This window comes from Drosophila navojoa, chromosome 3 (genome assembly GCF_054131105.1).
Source record: "Drosophila navojoa isolate 15081-1374.11 chromosome 3, UAZ_NAV_1.0, whole genome shotgun sequence".
In the NCBI taxonomy this organism is placed as follows: domain Eukaryota; kingdom Metazoa; phylum Arthropoda; class Insecta; order Diptera; family Drosophilidae; genus Drosophila; species Drosophila navojoa.
Window position 1 is genome coordinate 1,595,119 of NC_142891.1, and position 20,429 is coordinate 1,615,547.

The 20,429-nt window shown below is 36.2% G+C and overlaps 1 protein-coding gene across 1 annotated transcript in view; it reads left to right on the forward strand.

Annotated features, from left to right (window-relative positions):
• The window catches only part of ssp3 (SCAPER domain-containing protein short spindle 3), a 43,022-nt gene extending 22,867 nt beyond the window's left edge, over nt 1-20,155 (forward strand). The window contains exons 8-12 of the mRNA XM_030391096.2: nt 12,218-12,363; nt 12,482-12,574; nt 12,829-12,920; nt 18,892-19,218; nt 19,345-20,155. Of these exons, the coding sequence (XP_030246956.1) occupies nt 12,218-12,363; nt 12,482-12,574; nt 12,829-12,920; nt 18,892-19,218; nt 19,345-19,470 (784 nt within the window). The 3' untranslated portion in view covers nt 19,471-20,155. The remainder of the gene's footprint in view (nt 1-12,217; nt 12,364-12,481; nt 12,575-12,828; nt 12,921-18,891; nt 19,219-19,344) is intronic.
• The last annotated feature ends 274 nt before the right edge of the window (nt 20,156-20,429 follow it).

Sequence of the window (20,429 nt, forward strand, 5' to 3'; positions counted from 1 at the left end):
CACATTTCAATCCGCGTTGACAGCTGAAACTGCGTGGCCAATTTTTATTTTTATGTGCTATTTTTTTTTTTAAATATGAAAAACTATTAAAATAAATTGTAATCGCTGTGCAATGATTTAATTGCGGGGTCTCTTTTTGTATTTATTTGTATTGGCCCAAATTGCATTGGCTTGTGGTCAGCTCTGATTGGAATTGTTGCTCGTTGCTCGCATTCCCCTTCCAGTTTATATAAATAATACTTCACTTAATACTCATAATTGATGGCCTGTCAGAGCTTCAGTGGCAGTAATGCAGTAAAGGACAAAGGGATAACTATAAGTAAGTGGGTTATTAGCGCCGCAGGATGCTTAAGGATCGACCGCCTGCGGCTCAATGCAGGACATACAGAAGCGTCTTGCTGTGAATTAGGGAGACGCACGTTTTCGTTGCATGTCCATTGTTATTGTTGTTGTTGTGCTTGTTGTTGTTGTTGTAAGTGGCAGGCGGCAATTGTTGTTGCTGCTGTGGTGGGCGTTTCATATTAGTAATGCAAACACACACACACACACGCTTATACACACACATAGTTACACAAGTCACCAGTGCAGGTTCAAAGCATACTTATGCTGGGCTATGAAATACCCTGGAAAATAAAAAAAAAAGTATTTATAGTATTTTTAAGTATAGTAAAATTCTGAAATGGTGGGAAAGGCTTAGCAAGTATTATTTGCAGGTTTTCATAAATGAGTTAGACTGCCAAATACCCTATAATTGCAAATATTCTTTAGATCTTTAATATAAATGGAAGATTATAGCAAATATTGTGCAGCTTTACTCAAGCTTATTTGAGGCTATAAGTACCCTAAGTATTAATATTAAATGATCTTAGACTTAAGATCCTTAGAATATAAATGGACAATAAATTAAAGTATTAAGCAATCATTATTGATCTTCATTTATATACACATACATACATATACGTGTATGTATATACAAATTAGTAACATGGCAGTATACCTTTTTCATATAGCTGCTTTACAGGGTATTCACAAAGCCAGTTGGCAATTGCAATCCCTAGCACCGTGTCCGAGTTCCCCTTTTTGTGTTTGTGGACATTTTGTGTGCCAATTGAAATTCATAAGAAGGCATGTTAATGGTGTTGTTGTTGTTGTTGTAACCTCCATTAGCCAGAATTGAGATCTCAAACGGAACTACTGCTCCTTTTCTGCCTCCCTCTCCTCTCTCTCTCTCTCTCTCTCTCTCTCTCTCTCTCTCTCTCTCTCTCTAACGCTAAGCCTTCTAACATGACGAATTGTCTAAGCCGCATTGTGACTTTGCCTGAAATCTGCTTAGCTATACCTACATATTTATATATATGTATATATGTATACTTATAGTATATATATTATATATAAGATTTATGCTAGTTGCATGTGACAGCTTTAAGCGTCTTTTTAACGGATTTGCCAACGACGTGACTGTCACTCAGAGTGAGAGAGAGAGAGAGAGAGCACGTTTTTGCTGCTTTATTATCTCTGTAGAGTTATGATCTCTCCCTCCCTCTTTATTGCGCCTCTCCTACTCACACTCTACACGCGCTAATAAGCCCGATAATTATGATGATAAAATGATGATGTTGATGTTGATGTTCTCGCGCCTCTTAATGATAACGGCGCTTAGCTGTGGCTGCTGCTGTTCCTAGCCCTCATTCGGAGTGTCTCTCTCTCTCTATCTCTATCTCTTTCTGATAATGTTTATGCGCATTGTTGCCGTTACTTAACTGCACATGCTAACATTTTTGGTTTGTGTTGTCTGCGTCAAGCGAATGCCCATTAAATATGGCAGAAAGTGAGCAACAACTGTGGGAGTTAGAGCGACTAGCAGATACCCTGTTTGGCAGGGGAAGGGGAAGGGGAAGGGAGAGATAGTTTGTGCTGCATTTAAAGATCTGTATTGCTATACTAAATAATTTTTCAAAGTTTTCTAGAGATAAGCAAGATTTTAGACTTGGCTCAGGTAATATGATGCCTTTTATAATGATTCCAGCTCCAACTTATGATGACAAATTTGAAGCTGGAATTCGAAATTATAAAAATTGTTTGTGTTTTTGGCTCGGACTCTTTCAATTTTGAAAAATTTTTGCCGAACCTTGGAATATATAAAATATATTGGATATTTCATAAATAATTATCATATGAAATGTTTTGTTAATATTTAAACTTAACTTGTCATAAAGGAAGTTTTTAATATTCTTAATTTTATCATATAGTTGTATTATTTTAATAAATTATTATTTATTAATTTTATTAATTAAAAATATTGCCTCAATTTTTTGTAATTTAAGATAAGCTGAAATTTTATTTGATGATCTTTAGATAATTTATTTATTGTTTAATTTATTTAATATTATTAGTTTAAATAATAATATTATTATTATTATTATTATTATTATTATTATTATTATTATTATTATTTTATTATTATTATTATTATTATTATTATTATTATTAATATTATTATTATTATTATTATTATTAGTATTATTATTATTATTATTATTATTAATATTATTATTATTTTATATTATTATTATTAATATTTTGTATTATCATTATTATTATTTTGTATTATTTTATAATAATAATATTTTATATTATTATTTTATATATTTATTGCATTTTTTAGTTTTTTTTTTATTTGATTTAATTTGTAGCTGAAGTGATTGAGTTAAGTTGGCTACGCCTGAGCATGGCTTGCCACGCGAACTTGGCTGCGCCTGAGCAATATTTTCGCTTATATGGCATATATAATATTATACCAAAGAAAGCTCTGCTTATAGCCTTAGATCCGATATGTCCCCGAGTGGCTTTGACTAAAATTCTATGCAGCTATATTTTATATTATTACACATATTATATTTTACCACCTAACATTCATATTGTTTATTATGTGCCACAAAGCGCTCTGCCTGAACTGGAGCATTTTCTCAAAATATTATCAGAGGACTATTAACAGAGTCTTCGCTCGCACCGAAGTCGCCTTGGCCAGGGTTGGCACCATCTGCTTAGCTACCGAAATGTTGTAAACCTTTTATGCAGCTACGTTGTGTATGCCCGGCCACCTAGCAGCATCGCGCCCCCACACGGCCACTCCCACTGGGCCAGCGGGCAACTTAATGGCCCTAAAGGGCAGCTAAGCGAAAAAGCCACGCGACTTGCAGCAGCAGCAGCAGCAAAAAAAAAAAAATATGTTTGACACGTCTAATGCATAAACATGGGCAAAAGTTTTTTTTCCAGCGACTAGAGTCAGCTGTGCGCCAGGTGTGATCAGGTAGCATCATCATCATTAACATCACCATCATCATCAGCTCTATAATTATCATCAGTTGGCTGACTGGCTTTCACTTTCAGTTTCAATTAAATTTATTTCATTTCCATGTCGCTTATTCAAATCGCATTTGCTTCGTTGTTGTTGTTGTTGTTGTTGTTGTTGCTGTTGTCCTTGCGCTCCTCTCAACCCCAGCTCGAGTTGCATTGTTTTGACATGACACCCAGAAGCGGAACGCGTCAGTTACAGATTTTGTTGTTCAGTGGAAAAAGGAGGCGTGCTACACACAGGGGGTGGGGGGAAGGTAGGTGGCAGCGCTAGGCCAGCAACCCCTCTGCAAACATTTCGACTCCGATTCCAGTTCCGTTCGTCCCTCTGTCCGTTTGTCAACTGTGTGTCGCAGCGGCTGCTCTTAATCAAGTGCTGACAAGCAGAGCAACAGCAGCAACAACAATTGCATTTTAATAAACTGCAGCGGGACTACCCCTAGTAGTCGTCAAGCAGCTCTATTTGCCTGCTGGCTTACTTTTCATTTAACACCTTTCTCTTTTTCCATTTTCCCTTTCCCTTTCCCTTTTTCTCTTCTATTTTTTTTTCGCGTTTGTCACAATTTTTGTCGCTTGTTGTTTTAGGTTTCGGTGAGGCTGCGGTTCAGCTACTTCTGCAACTGTATCTAAATCCATTTCAATTTTCACTTTCTATTTTCATTTCTATTTCTATTTTTATTTTTATTTTTGTTACTGTTTTTCGGGTTTCGAGTTTAGAATTTCGGGATCGCGAGACCCCAGCTGCCATTCGCTGCGGCCTGAGCCGTTGTTGACTTTGCCGAATTGAATGATTTTTTAATTTTATATCCCGGAATGCTAATATCTGGCAGAGCTAATTCTGTAGGTCTAGTTGAGCATGGCTTATAGATCATATACCATTATATATTATGGCTTTTGTATCACATTGAAGAGCATTAAATATTTCTATCGATTGGAATAGTCTCAAAGGGGTATCCAAATTTTTGTATGATCGGATTTTCTCTTTATGTCTCTCAGGCTTAGTCCCTGTTTCTCTGTCTGTGGTCTTCTCTCTATCCGCCTAGCTTTCTGTCTGCTTGATCATCCCTCAGCTCTCTGGTTTTAGATGCCTCGCAAATCAAACATTATTTATAGGGGATGAGTTTTGATAGATTCCTTGCAATCTTTGTTGCATATTGTAGAAAATTGTATTACTTGTTATATTCTTTTGGTTATATACTACATTTATAACAAAAATGGTTTGCTATATGTAATATTTGTATTATTTATCGATTATTTCTCTTTCATAAAAACATTAATATAGCTTACGAGGTTTAAAGATGATATACAGCTTAATAAATTAAACTAGAAGAATAGTTTTAATTCTAGTTTTCTATAGATAACCGTAATCTTAATCGATAATAATCGATAAGCAATTCTATTAGATTTCTTTTTCACTAGTTTTGACATGTTTGTATTTATTTATTTTTATTAAATATCAAATTTTATTTTTATATGTTCATTGTTTATTAATGTAATATTTTCAATTTTGTTTTTATTTAAAAAATTTTAAATAATATTAAAATATCGATTAGAGAATTTTTTGTTAGAAATATTAAATAAAAAATCTAAAATTAAATTTAAGTTTAAAAATAAAAAAATTTTAAATAATATTAAAATAACGATTGCTGTAATATTTCTTAAAAATATTTATGTTTTATAAGTATATGACAAAATTCTCCAAGTTCAAATTGATTAGCTAACCTATTAGCTCTTAGCCTTTACCTTTCTCCCTGTAACATGCACTCCTTCTGCTCCCTCCCCCACCTCTACCGTTTAATCGGTCAGCCATTTTCTTCAGCTGCTTTTGCTATGTGCATGTGTATGTGTGTGTGTGTGTGTGTGTGTGTGTGTGTGTGACATATGTTTGGCAAAGGATTCAGCGCTTGGCCTCGGCGCACTTGTTAAGCAGCGCCCGAGGCGAAAATCAGCTCAACTGCAACTCATTTGAAAACGATTTAAGCGAGGTGAAGCCCAGCTCCTGCCCTACTCCTGCTGCTGCCCTACTCCTGCTCCTGCTGCTGCTGCTGCTGCTGCCGTCTGGCTGGCAATCAAGTTGAAATGACGTTTCGGACTGGCAGCAAGTCCTTGTACATGTCAAACAGATCCTTGTGGCAAGGTGTTTCGTTTCACATATCCAAAGAGCACAACAACTTGTTTTCGCCCAGGCACATTAACATGTCCTGTCGGCCGGCGCAGCCTCTGCGTTGTCAACGCAAATCTGTTTTGATTTTAATCCAGCTTATGTCGCTGACTGTGAAGCCGACTCTCTGCCCCGCTGCCCCTCTAGCCCTCTGCTTACCTCAGCCTCTCTCTCTCCCTCTCTCTATCTCTGTATCTCAGTTCAGTTTCTGGTCGCCTTTCATTGTTGTGCAGCGAGCCATGCAGCTTGTTGTTTGAACACAAATCCGCGCTGATGTTCTGCTGCCCGTCCTGCCCCTGCCCCTGCTCCTGCTGCTCCTGCTGCTGCTGATTATGCGCCTTAAGTGCCCGAAATCAATGCACACAAATGCCCAAATTACATGCTGCAACAGCAGCATCAGCAGAGGCGGCAACTGGGCGTGGCAAAGCGTTGCTATTTTGTTTATTAATCAATTGGGAGCATTTTTTATTTGTGTGAAAAGCTGCACGTGAGCGCAGAGCGAAAAAAAATACTTGAAGAGAGGAAATCAAATAAAAGTAGAGTGAAAATAAAACTTAGTTAAGTAGCGTGTGCATTTGACACTTGTTAAAATATTTGCGCCTGTCTCAAACACACACACACACACACACACACGCACACACACTTGAGCTGCTGTTGCTGCTGCTTTGGTCCTGGCATGTCCTGTGCGGGGGTTGCTCAACGTTGCCAACGTCGCCTGTCGCGTATTTAGCGAACGTGTTTTCACAACTAACAAGGATGTTAATTTTGTTGTTGTTGCTGCTGCTGCTGCTGCTGCTGCTGCTGCTGCACGTCGTCCTTTTGCGGCACTATTTTTATTTTATTTCGAGCTTTGCACCAAATGCCTTTTCACACCCAGCTAAAAATGCTCATGTCCAGCGTCGAGGGTCTCGTATTTTATTATACATATATATATACGTATATACATATATATAAAAAATACTCTGCTGGCGAGCGGGTATTGTGAAATTCTTGAATAAATATTAAAGAATTTTTTGGAAAATGAATTTCCATTCAATATATTTTGTATATTTACATATGTGGATTTTACTTATGCTTAACATATTTTGTATTTTATATTGTTATTTATTTTTAATTTTTATTTATTTATTCATTTATTTATTTATTTTTAAAATTTTTATTTTTAATTTTTAATTATCTATTTTTAATTTTTATTTATTTTTAATTTTTATTTATTTTATTTATTTATTTATATTTTTTATTTATTTATTTTTTTTATTTTTTTTTTTATTTTTTATTTTTATTTATTTTGTATTTTATTGTTTATTTTTATTTATTTTTTTTAATATTTTTTATTGTTTATTTTTATTTATTTTTTTATATTTTTATACCCTGAACCCATTGAAAATGGGAAATCAGGGTATAATGGTTTTGTTAAAAGTATGTAACAGGCAGAAGGAGGCGTGGCAGACCCCACAAAGTATATATATTCTTGATCAGGGCGACAAGCTGAGTCGATTTGGCCCTGTCCGTCTGTCTGTCCGTCCGTCCGTCCGTCCGTCCGTCCGTCCGTCCGTCCGTCCGTATGTATGAACGCGTCGATTTCAGAAGATACAAGAGCTAGAGACTTCAACTTTTTTTTAAAATGTCCGTATATATATCGAGTTTATCACTAAAAAACGATAACTCATTCCGATACTTTTTTATCGATAAAAAACCTTATCGACGATCACTTAAAAAATTATATCTCCTACATCTTTCAAGCTAGAGTCTCCAAATTTAAAATGTATATAAAGATGTATTTTATACAATTTCGGTTTTCGTTAAAATTTACCCCCCACCCCTAAATCCACCCCCTCACCCTCATCTTTGTAAAAGTCGTATATCAAATACTAGAGACTTGTGATTCGGTATACACATACATTTTTACATTATGATTACGTTCTGAAAGTTTCATTACGATCGTACGTCTAGAAATTAAATTATTCAACAAATAAGTTCTCATTATATTGCCAATATTGCAGCGCAACCCAAGCGCAATCGCCTGTATATGTGTTTGTTTGTTTGTATGCGTGTGTGTGCGTGTGTTTGTTTGTATGCGTATGTGTGTGCGTATGTGTGTGCGTATGTGTGTGCGTATGTGTGTGCGTATGTGTGTGTGTGTGTGTGTACGTGTGTGTTTGCTAATTATTATTGAAATATCAGTTGCTTGTAGGGCTCAGGGGATCTCGTAGTCGAGCTGTCTCGACTAGAGCTTTCTTTCTTGTTTATTTTTGTTTAACATATTATTATTAGTTCCTTTTATTAATTTATATTTAACATTTTATTTTATTTTCTTTATTTATATTTTTTGTTTTATTCAAAAATTTTTGCATTTGCCTAACTTGAATGGTAAATATATATTATTATTATTTTTAACAAATTTGTATTTATTCTATTTTTCACGTTTCTAAATATTAATATAAATTTCAAGGGTTTTTAATTTTTTTCACATGCATTATTTCGTTTGTTAAATTTGCAGTTTTTTTTTATGTGTTATTTATTTTTTTTTTATAAGTATTTTTTTTTGTTTATATTTTTTTCATTTTTTTGTTTTTTTTTTGTTTTTTTTTTAATTTTGTTTATTTTTTGTTTTTATTTGATGTATTCACGTTTAATTTTTAAAAATTATTTTTCTTATTTGTTTTTAGTTTCTAATATTTTTTTTTATTTTGCAAAGTAAATTATTAAACTTACTTCAATTTTCCAAAAAGAAAATTGGTAATTTCGAGTAGAAGCAGGATCTTTAATTATTTTTGCAATATATAAGGTTATTCTTACAATATGCAATATATAATTTAATAATTTTATTTATTGTATATAATTCAATAGAAAAGTTGCTGTATTCAACTCTCTCTAAATTTATTTTTTGTATTTCCGATCAACTCCTCTGCAGTAGTTATTAGTGTATTGGCCTGTTCGTTATGGAGCATCATAATTTTGTTGGGCTCGTATTTTATTTTGATTTTGACGCCATTGCCGATGTCCTTGCTGTTGTCGCTGCCACTGGCGCTGCTGCTGCTGTTTATTTTACGGGCAGTGGCGATTATGTGGCACCCGGCACGGTATGCGGTGGAGTGGTGGAGTGGTAAGTGTGGGAGTGGGATCTAGAGGAAACCTCAGCCACATCCGATGCTCGTTGGCCAGTTGGCCATTTTGTGTTTGGATTGATGCTCGCCCCGGCGAGGCGAACTAAATACTTTGCACAAGCGAAGGACACATGACAAACGATGACAGGCCAGTAAAGGAAATAGAAGGAGGGTTGTGAGGGGGAGCACAGAGGTTGGACCTTTGCTGCTGTTGACTGGGTAAAAGCATCCTTCATGCAGCTTTGTGCTTGTTGGTTTAAGAAAATTATTAAGGATATTTTTGTGGTGCTGATGAGTTTGCCGAGGACTTTTTTTTTCTCTTTTTGGCCAGGACATTGACCAACCAACAGGCAAACAGCTTGTGTGTGACGACTGAATGGACTGTGCCTGTGTGTGTGTGTGCATTTGTGTGTTGGTTAAGTGTGCTGCGCTCTCGTACAAATAGCAAAACAGGAAGCTCAAGTATGTTTACAGTTGACAACGCCAGAGGAGTGCTCTCTAGCAGCCAAAAACCCCGGCAGCCTCTTGAATCGCAGTCGCAGTCACTGAGAGAGTTCTAGTCCTAGTCGCATACAGGACACGTAGCTGGCTGACGCTTTTGTTTGCCAGAGAGTTGATGTGGGAAGAGAATGAGTTGGGTGGGCGGGGTTGGGGGCCAGCGATGTCCTGTGTGAGTTTGAGTAATGGACGCTTTTATTTGAGCGCCACACACACACACACACTCACACACGGGCAGTCAAGGCTCTGTGTGTCAAAAGGGGTCAAATGGTTAGGCAACCCCACTCCCAGCTCCCTCTTCAGCATTGTTGTTGCTGTTGCTGTTGTTGTTGTTATTTGCTTTGGCCAGCATTTGGCATCAATATTATTTCGTTCTATCCGCACATTGTCATGGCGTATCAATCACTCATATTATAGAATGTATATAGACTAAATACAGTGCTAGACAAAATAGTGGGCACGCTCTTTGAAATAGTTTTATGGCAAGGAAACTGAATTTATTATATAATTATATTTTTGTTTTTAAATGAGAATTAATGAAATTGATTTAATACTAAAAGATCTTCGTAAATAACTTTTTTTTTATTATATTTCATTGAGCTCATTATTAGCAGCGTTAATTCTAGATTATCTTTTAATAAAGTTTCTATTTAGTGAACCCTTAACTTAATCTTGATAAAGTTCATCAAATTTTTCAGAAATTTTGTGGTCACTGAATTAAATACATAGTCGAGTCTCGATAATTCGTACCCCGCATAAACGAAAATAGCGGTAAATTGAAAAAAAAAATTATTAAATTATTCTCGTTAATTTGAATTTCTGTGTAAATCGGGGAAAAACAGATACCCTTGCCATTTCGAGTTATCGGGATTCTACTGTATATCATTCTCAAGGTTTTTAGTTGTATGCCAATTTAAGGAGTCTTTCTGCGAGTTCAGGCAATATTTATCATGCCGAAGAAATACTATATACTTTTAAGTAAATTTCGTTTTAGTTCTGAGATTTCCTTTCCCTGCTGTAAATTATATAAGTATGAATATTTATTATTTTATTTTATTATATATATATTTTTATATATATTTTATTTTATTATATATATTTATTATATATTTTATATTATTTATTTTTTATTTTTATTATTATTTTTACTTTATTTATTGTATATATTTTATAATATATATTATTATATTTTTCATTTATTATTATTTTTATATTTATTATTTATTATTATTATTTTATTTATGTATTTATTATTATTATTATTATACATATATATTATTCATTCTGGTTTATTTAAAAGTCACATAAGTATTTCACAACATATACAGATATATATATGCCTTGCCTGCCTTTCTTGCCTACGTTTCTATTCTGTTGACCTTGGGTGTGTTTCTATAAAGAGTAGATTTCAGCATCAGTTGCTATTTGTTTGGGGTTTGGTCGATTGCTTGATGAATTCTGCACTTAAATAGTACAAAATTTGTATGCCATTCATTTGGATGGTACACAAAGTGACGACTGACTGAGTGGAGAGTGGAGATTGGGGATTGGAGAGGAGAGGAGAGGAGTGACACGAGTGGGTTGTCGAGTGGCACAATAAACGATTGCTCTTTACATAGATTCCTCTTCAGTCGTCGACCGTAATTGATGATGATTTGTGTTTATAGTCGTATCAATTATTATGATAAATCACGAATCACGAATCACGAAAGAAAGGAGTGATATTTTTATTGTTTGTAATCAGAGATGGAGCTAGAGCCAGGGCTGATTGGAATGCATAACATGTGGGAAATAAATTAAAACAACTCAGAGTGACAGAGAAAAAGTGTGGGAGAGAGAGAGAGAGAGAGACATTTCTTTATTCAGCTTAGGCTCTGTCGAGTCTCTCCGACCCTCGGCATTTCGGTTGAGCTTCTCAATGCATGCAGCATCACATTTAGCTGTGCGAATTGTCCTGGCTAAGTCCTTATTTGCTTACAAACATTTAGCAGCAACAAAATTTTATGCGAATTGCCTCTTGCTAATCGTTTTTGCATTTTCAAGCACACTTAATGCCAAACGCGTGTCCCTGATTACCATATGAAGGATATTAGCTACTGTTGCTTCTCCTCCTGCTCCTGCTCCTGCTGCTGCTGCTGCTGCAATTGAAACAAATGCGCGTGTGTGTGTGTTGTGCATGTGTGTGTGGCCAATAATACTGTAAATTAGGTGGTGAAATGTATATCTGGAGTTATTCTTTGACAGTGCAAATAAATGAATTTTTTTTTTTGTATGTATATGTAAGGGATATGGAGTTTTTCCTATTTGTACTGGAAATTTCGTTTGCTCTTTTTTGTAAATCTCCATTTATCACCTAAGTTTTTCTTATCTCTCTGACTACTGTCTTTGGATCGGCCCTTCTTTCCCTTTCTTTCTTTCAATGTCTTCCTATATCTCACTCTCTTTCGTTCTCCCTCTCCCTGCCTTGCACTTTGTCTTTGCCCCTTTCTTTCACTCTCTTTCTGGCTTTCTTTCTCTCTATCTCTCTTTTATTCACGTTCATTTGCTGACTCCCTCCTCTCTCTCTCTCTGTCTCTCTCTTCCTTACTTCTAATATATCGCTTTCTTCCTTACTGTTCATCTCTCCCTCTCTCTTTCTCTAATATTGCTCTCTCTCTCACCTCTCTATATCTTTTGTCTTTATATACCTCTCTCCGTTTCTTTCTATCTGTCTCTTCCTGTCTCTTATTCTCTCTCGCTCGTTTCCCATCTTACCTTGTTATTCTCCAACTTTTTTCTGCTCTCTCATTCTATCTTTCAACAATAATTGATATTCAATGTCTTCTCCGCTCTCTCCTAGGTTTCTTGGTATATCCCTTTATCCTAGGTTTCTCTACCTATCTCCGTCTCTCTCTCTCTCTCTCTCTCTCTCTCTCTCTCTCTCTCTCTGTTATCCTTGCTTGCCTTCGATTTCAACTTTCAATTAACAAATACGTTGAATGTCTTGTTTAATCACCAATTACTCAAATATTATTTCAGTGAATCACATTTTCTCACATCGCCTCTCGCTCACTCACTCACTACTCACGCTCTACTTCCCTCTCGCTCTGTTTTACAGCTATGCCGTAATCACTGGACTAATTGGAATGCTGTCGCGCCGTTGCATGAAGGTGCGCGAGTCCATTGAGCAGAACCAGAGCGTCATGTTGAGCCTGCTGACCACGCTGGGCTTCCTCACCCGCTTCATTGATGTTTGTGCGCCCGGTGAGTAAGCGATGCTGGCGAAGACGAAGAGGAGTTCGCACCTTGCCTCGCCAAGGTAAACAGGACAGGCTAATTAACTGGCTGCCGCTTCCTGTCTTTGCCCCTCTTTTCTTTTCAGGTCCTGGCGATCCGACACGTCTGCTCAGCGCTGCCAAGTCCACCGAGCTCTTCGGCACCGTTGCCATGCTCTCCGGCTGCGTGGTGCCCATAGGTAAGTGCCCGACGGTTCTTAAATCTTAAAGAGCATACGAATCGAAACAGTAGCCGTAGGAGCACTCGTATGGGGGTGCTAATTGGATTTGTGTGCGGGTTACGTGAGTTTTGTTCGCTGGCGGAAATTAATTTTGATTTTGATCCATTCTTGTTCTTTTTTATGACTATATATACATGTATATATATATATATATGTATGTGTATCTGGCAATATCCGCTTACTGTACGTCTTCTTCTTGTTGCTTTTTGCAGGTGAATGCATTCCGCCGCGCACGACCGCCTTGGCGGCATCCACTTTTAATCTTTTCGTCTCGCTGGCTTCGGTGGACTCGAACACTTTTCAGGTAAGTTGCTCGGCGGCCCCCACAGCGCCCCGTGTTGGAGCTGTCCAGCTAGCTTTTCTATTGCTCCCCAGCCAGCTTCCGCTGCCTCCTACCTCCGCCTCTATCTGTCTCCCTCCCTCTCGCTGCCTTCAAGTGAACAAATGCCGCTTAAACAAATCACAAAGTCAGCCGTTGAAAATTTCATTATGTGTCGAGTTTTTACTTTCTATACGCTCACTTGGGGTATATTACTCTGTGGGGAGTTATATGCAAGATCCGGGTGTAGGCTTGCTTGACTTTATAGTATCTTGGTAGAGTTTTTTTTAATATATTTAGTATATAATAATATTTAGTATATAATATAATTCACAGTTTTTAACGCTACTAACGAAATGTTTGCTTAGCTGATTCATATGTAATCTGTTCTGATAAAAACTGATAAAACTCATATAATGAAGAGTTTTATGTGTAGAACATTTTATATAATATATTTATATAAGATTACTATCATATAAATAATTTTTTTAGTATATTTATTTGTCACTTTTAGCCATCAATTTCTCATTGTGGAATTAAAAGTTATACGTCAAGAATTTAAGCTATAAGAACTACTATATAAACCTTCTATATCATATAGATAAAAAATGATATCTTAAAAAATTAATATAATATAAAAAAAATAAAATAATATTAAATATAATTATTATTATGTGTAGAACATATTATATAATATATTTATATAGTATTACTATCATATAAATAATTATTTAGTATATTTATTTGTCACTTTTAGCCATGAATTTCTCATTGTGGAAGTTTTAAAAGTTATACCTCAAGAATTTAAGCTATAAGAACTACTATATGAACCTTCTATATCATATATGTAGATAAAAAATTATCTCTTAAAAAATTAAAGCATTATAAAAAAAAAAAAAATAATAATTGAATTATTATTTAAAATCTATTAGTTTAGTACTACTATATAAACCTTCTATATCATATAGATAAAAAGATCTCTTAAAAAATTAAAGCAAAAAAAAAAAACTAATTAAAAAAAAATTATTATTTAAAATCTATTAGTTTAGTAGTTTTTTGTAATTAAAAAATGTAATAGATCAAACTTACTATTCGAACTCATTTTCAACCTCTGCTTCATATTCATTAATCTTCCAATTTTTTTTAGGGTATTTAGTTTTTGTTTAGAGAAAGAAAACCTTTTTGTGTCCCTCCATTTTTTTTTTGTTTTTCGATTTTTGTTGCTTTTCTTTGCTTTGCACTTGAGAAGTTTGTCGCACGTGAAATCGCCTGAGAAAATTGAGCTAGACCCCAAGAGCAAAGGCAAAGGCAAAGGCAACAAAAGCAACAACAGCAAATTGTGGCTAAAAGTTAGAATTTTGTTTAGGCAACAGCAAAAAAAAAGAAGAATAAAGAAGGGCGCCTGTAGAAATGCTTTATAAATCCATATGAGGCGTCCCAACTTAAAGTCAGTTTTTGCCTTATTAAGGATCTATAGAGAGCTTTATGGTTCCCTGACTCTTAAATGGAACGAGAGTTTTATGGCCTATGATTTGCGTCGCTCACAGTGTAATTAATATCAATATAAACATTATCGGAGTTGGGTATATAAGACTATATATACCAAGTCTTTAGCTAGGATATAGTATCTACGATTAGTCAGATCCTTGGGACATACATCTATATTATCAGTTTGCCTCACATAACTCTAGCTCTCTAGGCAAGCAAAGTCTTTCTGCTTTCTTGCTGATTTCACACCAAACCCAATATGCCCGCTTGACTCTCTCCGAGCGGGCATCAAAAGTTGTCGCCGTTTTCGCAGTTTTTCTGTCATTGAGTGGCAGCAGAATTTGCATATTGGCAAAATGTCATGAATGCCGCCGCCTTGTCAGGTGACATTTAGTTGTCAACAGTTGGGCGGCGGTGCGGCGGTGCGGCGGTGCGGTGGTGCGTTGGAGGAGGCGTTGCTGCTGCATGACATTTGCTTAACTGGCAGCGCCAAATGACAAACAACATCAGCGCCATTGAACCGCAATGGCGGCCCCAACTGACATCTGGTTGGCTTGGGTGGTGCGCGACTTGTGCTGCCGGGTGGTTCAGGGTGGGCTGGGGTGGCTGCGCAAATATTTCGACACTTTACTTAGACGGTGGATGGGCAAGAACATGCAATGCATTTGATATGCGCACGCAGACAAGAATGTCAAATGAAACGGCATGTGGAAGCAAGCAGTTAATGATTGATGGATGACATTGATTGACTGAATGAATACTTGACTGATTGATTGCCTGGATGACTGACTGACTGACTGCCTGCCTACCTGCCGAGTGCCTTAGCATTGCAGACAGGTTGTTGAGCTGAATGGAGTGGTGTACTAGGAATAGCTCATGATTGATTGACTGATGACTGATGATAAACTGATAGGAAGAGCTCATGATTGATTGACTGATGGCTGATGATAGACTGACTGTTGGACAGATTGACTGTCATAGTGGGACTTTAAGCAATTTGCAATAGGAGAGAGTGAAGTGTACATAGAATGATTGACTGACAATTGATAGGCTCATGATTGATTGACTGATGGAGTTAAGGAATGACTGTTAGACAGATTGATTTGCATAGAGAAGCTAGATCAGGATATTAATTAAGAGGGATTAAACTGTGAGTAGAATGATTGACTGATAATTGATTGACTCATGATTGATTGACTGATGGAGTCAAAGAATGATTGTTAGGCAGATTTACTTGTATAGAGAGACTACAGCAGGATATTAATTAAAAGATAGATGAAACTGTGCGTAAAATGGTTCACCAACAAATGATTGACTCATGATTGATTGACTGATAGGCAGATTGACTTGTATAGAAAGACAAAGCAAATTGTAATATCATTAAAAGAGTGATTAAACTGTGCATAGAATGATTGACTGACTGACAATTGATTGACTCATGATTGATTGACTGACAATAGATTGACACATGATTGATTGACTGATGAAGTTAAAGATTAAAGAGGCTAGAGTAGAATATTAATTAAAAGAGAGATTAAACTGTACGTAGAATGATTGACTGATAATTGATTGACTGATGGACTGACTGTTAGGCTGAATGACTTGTATATAGAGACGAAGCAATTTGTAGTAGGCTTTTAATTGAAAGATAGATTAAACTGTGCAACGACTGATTGATTTACTGATTGACTTTCCGATTGTCCAACTGATTGTGCTTTTAGTTAAGGTTACTTGTTACATGGCAGATGATAAGACTTGTAAAATATATGATGTGATATGGTCGAATAATTGATTGATTGACTACTAAATGCATTATAGATATATATATACATATATAAATAACACTTCATTATCTAAGTGACTGATTGACTGATTGATAGAATGATTAATTCATCATGAATTAGAAAATTCATTGGCTGAATGAATGACTGAACGAAGAAGGCTTACCAGTTAAGCGAATTATTTTGATTGACCGCTAACACGTGAGACTGACTGTTTAAATTATTAAAATATGGTTTAATAGACAGATTGATCAGTGGTTGATTGACAACTTGACCGAGCCAGATTCTAAATAGTTGATTAATAAAATGTTTCATTGAACATCATTGAAAGATTGAATGACAGTTTGATTGATTGACTGACTCGCTGATTGTCTGTTAGACATACCATCTCTCGGTTAAGACAACTTCGATTTGGCAGATGAAATGGCTTTTGAAAGCTTGACTGACTGACTGATTGAGTGTCTGCGGCGCATTCGCTTGTCTACATTTCATTTCCTGCTGCGTTCAGTCAATATTTGTAGAGCTGCAATGCCGCCCGCTCGCCTTCTCCTCTCCCTCTTCCACTCTCTCTCATAGTTGGCTGTGTATTCCTTGAGCGAAACGCAACGCACTTGACAAACTAATTTGTTGCGCAAACAGTCAAAATGAAATGAATGCAGCAGCAAGCAGGCAGAGCTCGGCCTGGCATTTGGCTAGCGGATTAGGCCAAAGTTTGTGCAAAAACTTGCGAGCCCATTTATTTGCTTTAAATTACCAGAGAAATAGATAAACTCGGGCAGCTCTCATCTCTCATCTCTGCGTTGTTTGTGTTGGAGGAAAACAAAAAATTATGTATATATAACTCTTGGCTGGCAAATAATTTGATTTGGTTTTAATCAGCGAGAGACGCACAACACACACACACACGCACACACACACACACGCACAGCCACAGAGCAGCTCAATTTTCAAGTGCTGCTGCCTCTGCCTCTGTCAGGCAAATATTGACTTTGTAAAATGAAATTTTCAAGTTTAACCCAAGCACAAGGCATACACACACACACAGAGAGACACGCACAGCACACACACACACACGCATACAGGGGCAGCTACTGCCTGCTTCGCCTGGCTGATTGTTTTTTGAAGGATGCCGCCGCCGCTTCGCTTCGCATCGCATCGCGCATCGTTTGCTCTCTGAGCCATGCACAAATCCTCGCTCATATCCTGCCTACTACATCCTGCCCCTCCGCGCTGCCCTCAGCCTAGTCAACCAACCAGCCAGGCACGTCAATTGTTTGGCTAAATATTTGCTCAATGCTCGTACAAGTTGCCAGTTTCAGTTTTGGTTTTGCGTTTTGGTTGTTTTTTGTTTTCTCTTTTATTTACTTCTTTTTTTTTTGTTGATTGCCCAGCGAGGGCTGTTTTAGCCGTTCCTGTGTCTCGTTGACTACTGTAGACACAATATTCAAGTACGTGTGATTAGCATAACTTAAAAGCTACTTAACTTAGAATGCAGCCCAAACTAGGGGTGGCTAACGCTAGCTAGGGCTGACTGCCAAAGGGTTGCATTCCAATTGCAATCGTATGAGAGATGTATAGCCACATATATATAGAAATTATATTCGATATGTCTTTAGCGTAATGAACAAAAGGTTTTCATCATCATTATTAGTCTAAAGAATTTTTCTCTTACTGACTCTGAGTCATATTTACGAATCAAATATGAGCTAATTAATGATTTATCGATGCTATCGATAACTTTAGCATATGTCTATCGAATAATAATAAGAATAATCTTGAATTCATTCCATTGCACCAAGTGAATTTCTCATTCATAATTAATATGATTTTATATGATGTTTAATTTATCGATATTTTGGACCATCTATTCTACTCTGTCAGTTTATAGTCTTAATATGTTCTATTAATTTAAATATTTTATATGTAGATGGATTTATTACCTATTATATTAACTAATATAAATGTTTGCAGAACTACATATCTTTAAATGATTGAAGATTATGCATATCGATAAATGTTTACAGCAATTTATCGTTATGGAGTAGAGGGGGCGAATATTACATGAATATTGTTCAGAATTTATAAAAAATTTGCACAGTGAGCGAAGTGTGTAAGGTTTCTACATCGGTTCTAGCATACCGCCCATAAACGATATCGATAAATATATCGATAGAGTGAGAAAACCTTTAAAGCATAGTTATATAGCTTTACTTGATATATTTAAAAACGTTTTGTGGATTATATTTTAACTGCTCATACACTTATCGTACACTTAAATTACAGGGTACCTCTGAGTCTGTCATGACACAGCAACTGTTCACATTTTGTTGTTGTTTTTGGTTTTTTTTTTCTGCTTTTCATTTTTTGTTTGTGGCTCGGTCTTCGCAGTTGGCCGCACGGCTGCCAAAACAAACAAATTAGAAGCGAGAGCTCATTGTCCGTTCGTCCTGCTGCGTTCCGCTATGCAAATAGATGTATACCACACACACATACACCCATACAGCCATACAGTTGAGCACTTCAGCTGCTGCTGTAAACAAGTGCCACTCTTTGATATTTGCTTTGACTTAATTAAAACACTTGCTCAGCGATTCCACCATTTATTTTATTTCGATTTTTGTTTCGAGTTGTTGCCAATTAAATGAATCTGTTCCATGCTCCCGTTCTGCTCTCCCCCCCCATTGCAGGAGGTGCTGTCCGTGGAGGGTCCTCTGTCGCTGAAGCTGCTGGATGTGATGAGCCTGATACTTAAATATAGCGTTAATCAGCCCACTGCCAATGCGAGGGCCGAGAGCTCAACGATGCTGATCGATTTGATCGCAACCCTGGCGTTCTTCAGCGTGAACAATCGACGGCATCAGGAGCTGCTCATATCGGAGCCATTTGCGGTGATCTTCAAGTACTTGTCCAAGCTGCCGACACAGTTTAATCCGGTCATTTATCCATTTTTGGTGACCATGTGCTACAACAATGCCCCGGCCAGGCAGGTCATATCACGCGACTTTGATCTAGGGGTGAGTAAAAAGAGATAACACACACTCCCTCTCTCTCTCTCTCTCTGTCTCTCTTTGTAGTCTACTATATAAGAATAGGCTAAGCCCTGTTAACTTTATAAACCACTTAACGATCGTTTCTTGCAGTTCCTCGATGAATATAGCAGATCCGATGCGGCCAAGCGCAATCGCTTAATACAAATGATGCATGACAAGGGCAACAACAAAAATAGCAACAACAACAACAACAGCAACAACAACCAGCAAAAGTAGAGCCTTTTGCTCTCTGCCATCTCACTCAGTGTCTCTGTCTCTGTGTCTGCCCTCAAGTGATATTATTTTCAAAGAAAAACAACTCGAAACATTCGAAACAAGTGGATGAAAAACTGCTTGGAAAATGCTAAAGGATTTACACATATTTTTACAATAATTTATAATCAATTGATATCTCTCTGTAGATATATATATATATATATATATATATACAACGTATATATTGTATGCTAGTTAACACACTCACACACACATAAACTCATGCACTCATACACTCATATATCGTACATCACATTCACAAAAACTCGCTTAGTTTTATTACAATTCATAATGTAATTTATGTTAGTTTAAAACAAATGAAAACAAAGTATTAATACATTCATCTTAATTTACACACACACACACACACACGCACTCTCACACTCACATACTCATAAATTTTGGCCTCACACCTTTTGCAAAATTCTTCGTTCTTGCTTTTGTTTGCAATTAACTTGAAATATTTTCTGTTCATTTTTCGCTCTCCGATTAATTTGTATTAATTGCTGAAAGGCAAACTAATGTCATTTTATTTTCGTTTCTGAGGTTTTGAAAGACTCCCACAACATTCAAAATTTGATTTTGTTCCAACAACATTTTATATGAATAATATATAATAAAGAAACTTGTGAAAACTCTTTATAAAGCCCATAGATGTTTTGATTGGAAATCATATTGTGAACTGCTGTAAGTGCGGGAAATCTTAATAAACTTCTCTAATAATATTTAAAATAAATTTTCTCTCTAAACTATATACATTTTCTCAAAATGTTTTTCATATACATAAATCTGATTAGGTTAGGTCTTTAGTCAAATTATGTATTTTAATATTACTTTTTGCCTTCTTTCGTTTTGTCCATTCTTCTCCTCCTTTGTTAACTTTTCGCTCTTATGTTTATTTGCATTAAAGATTCTCTTTT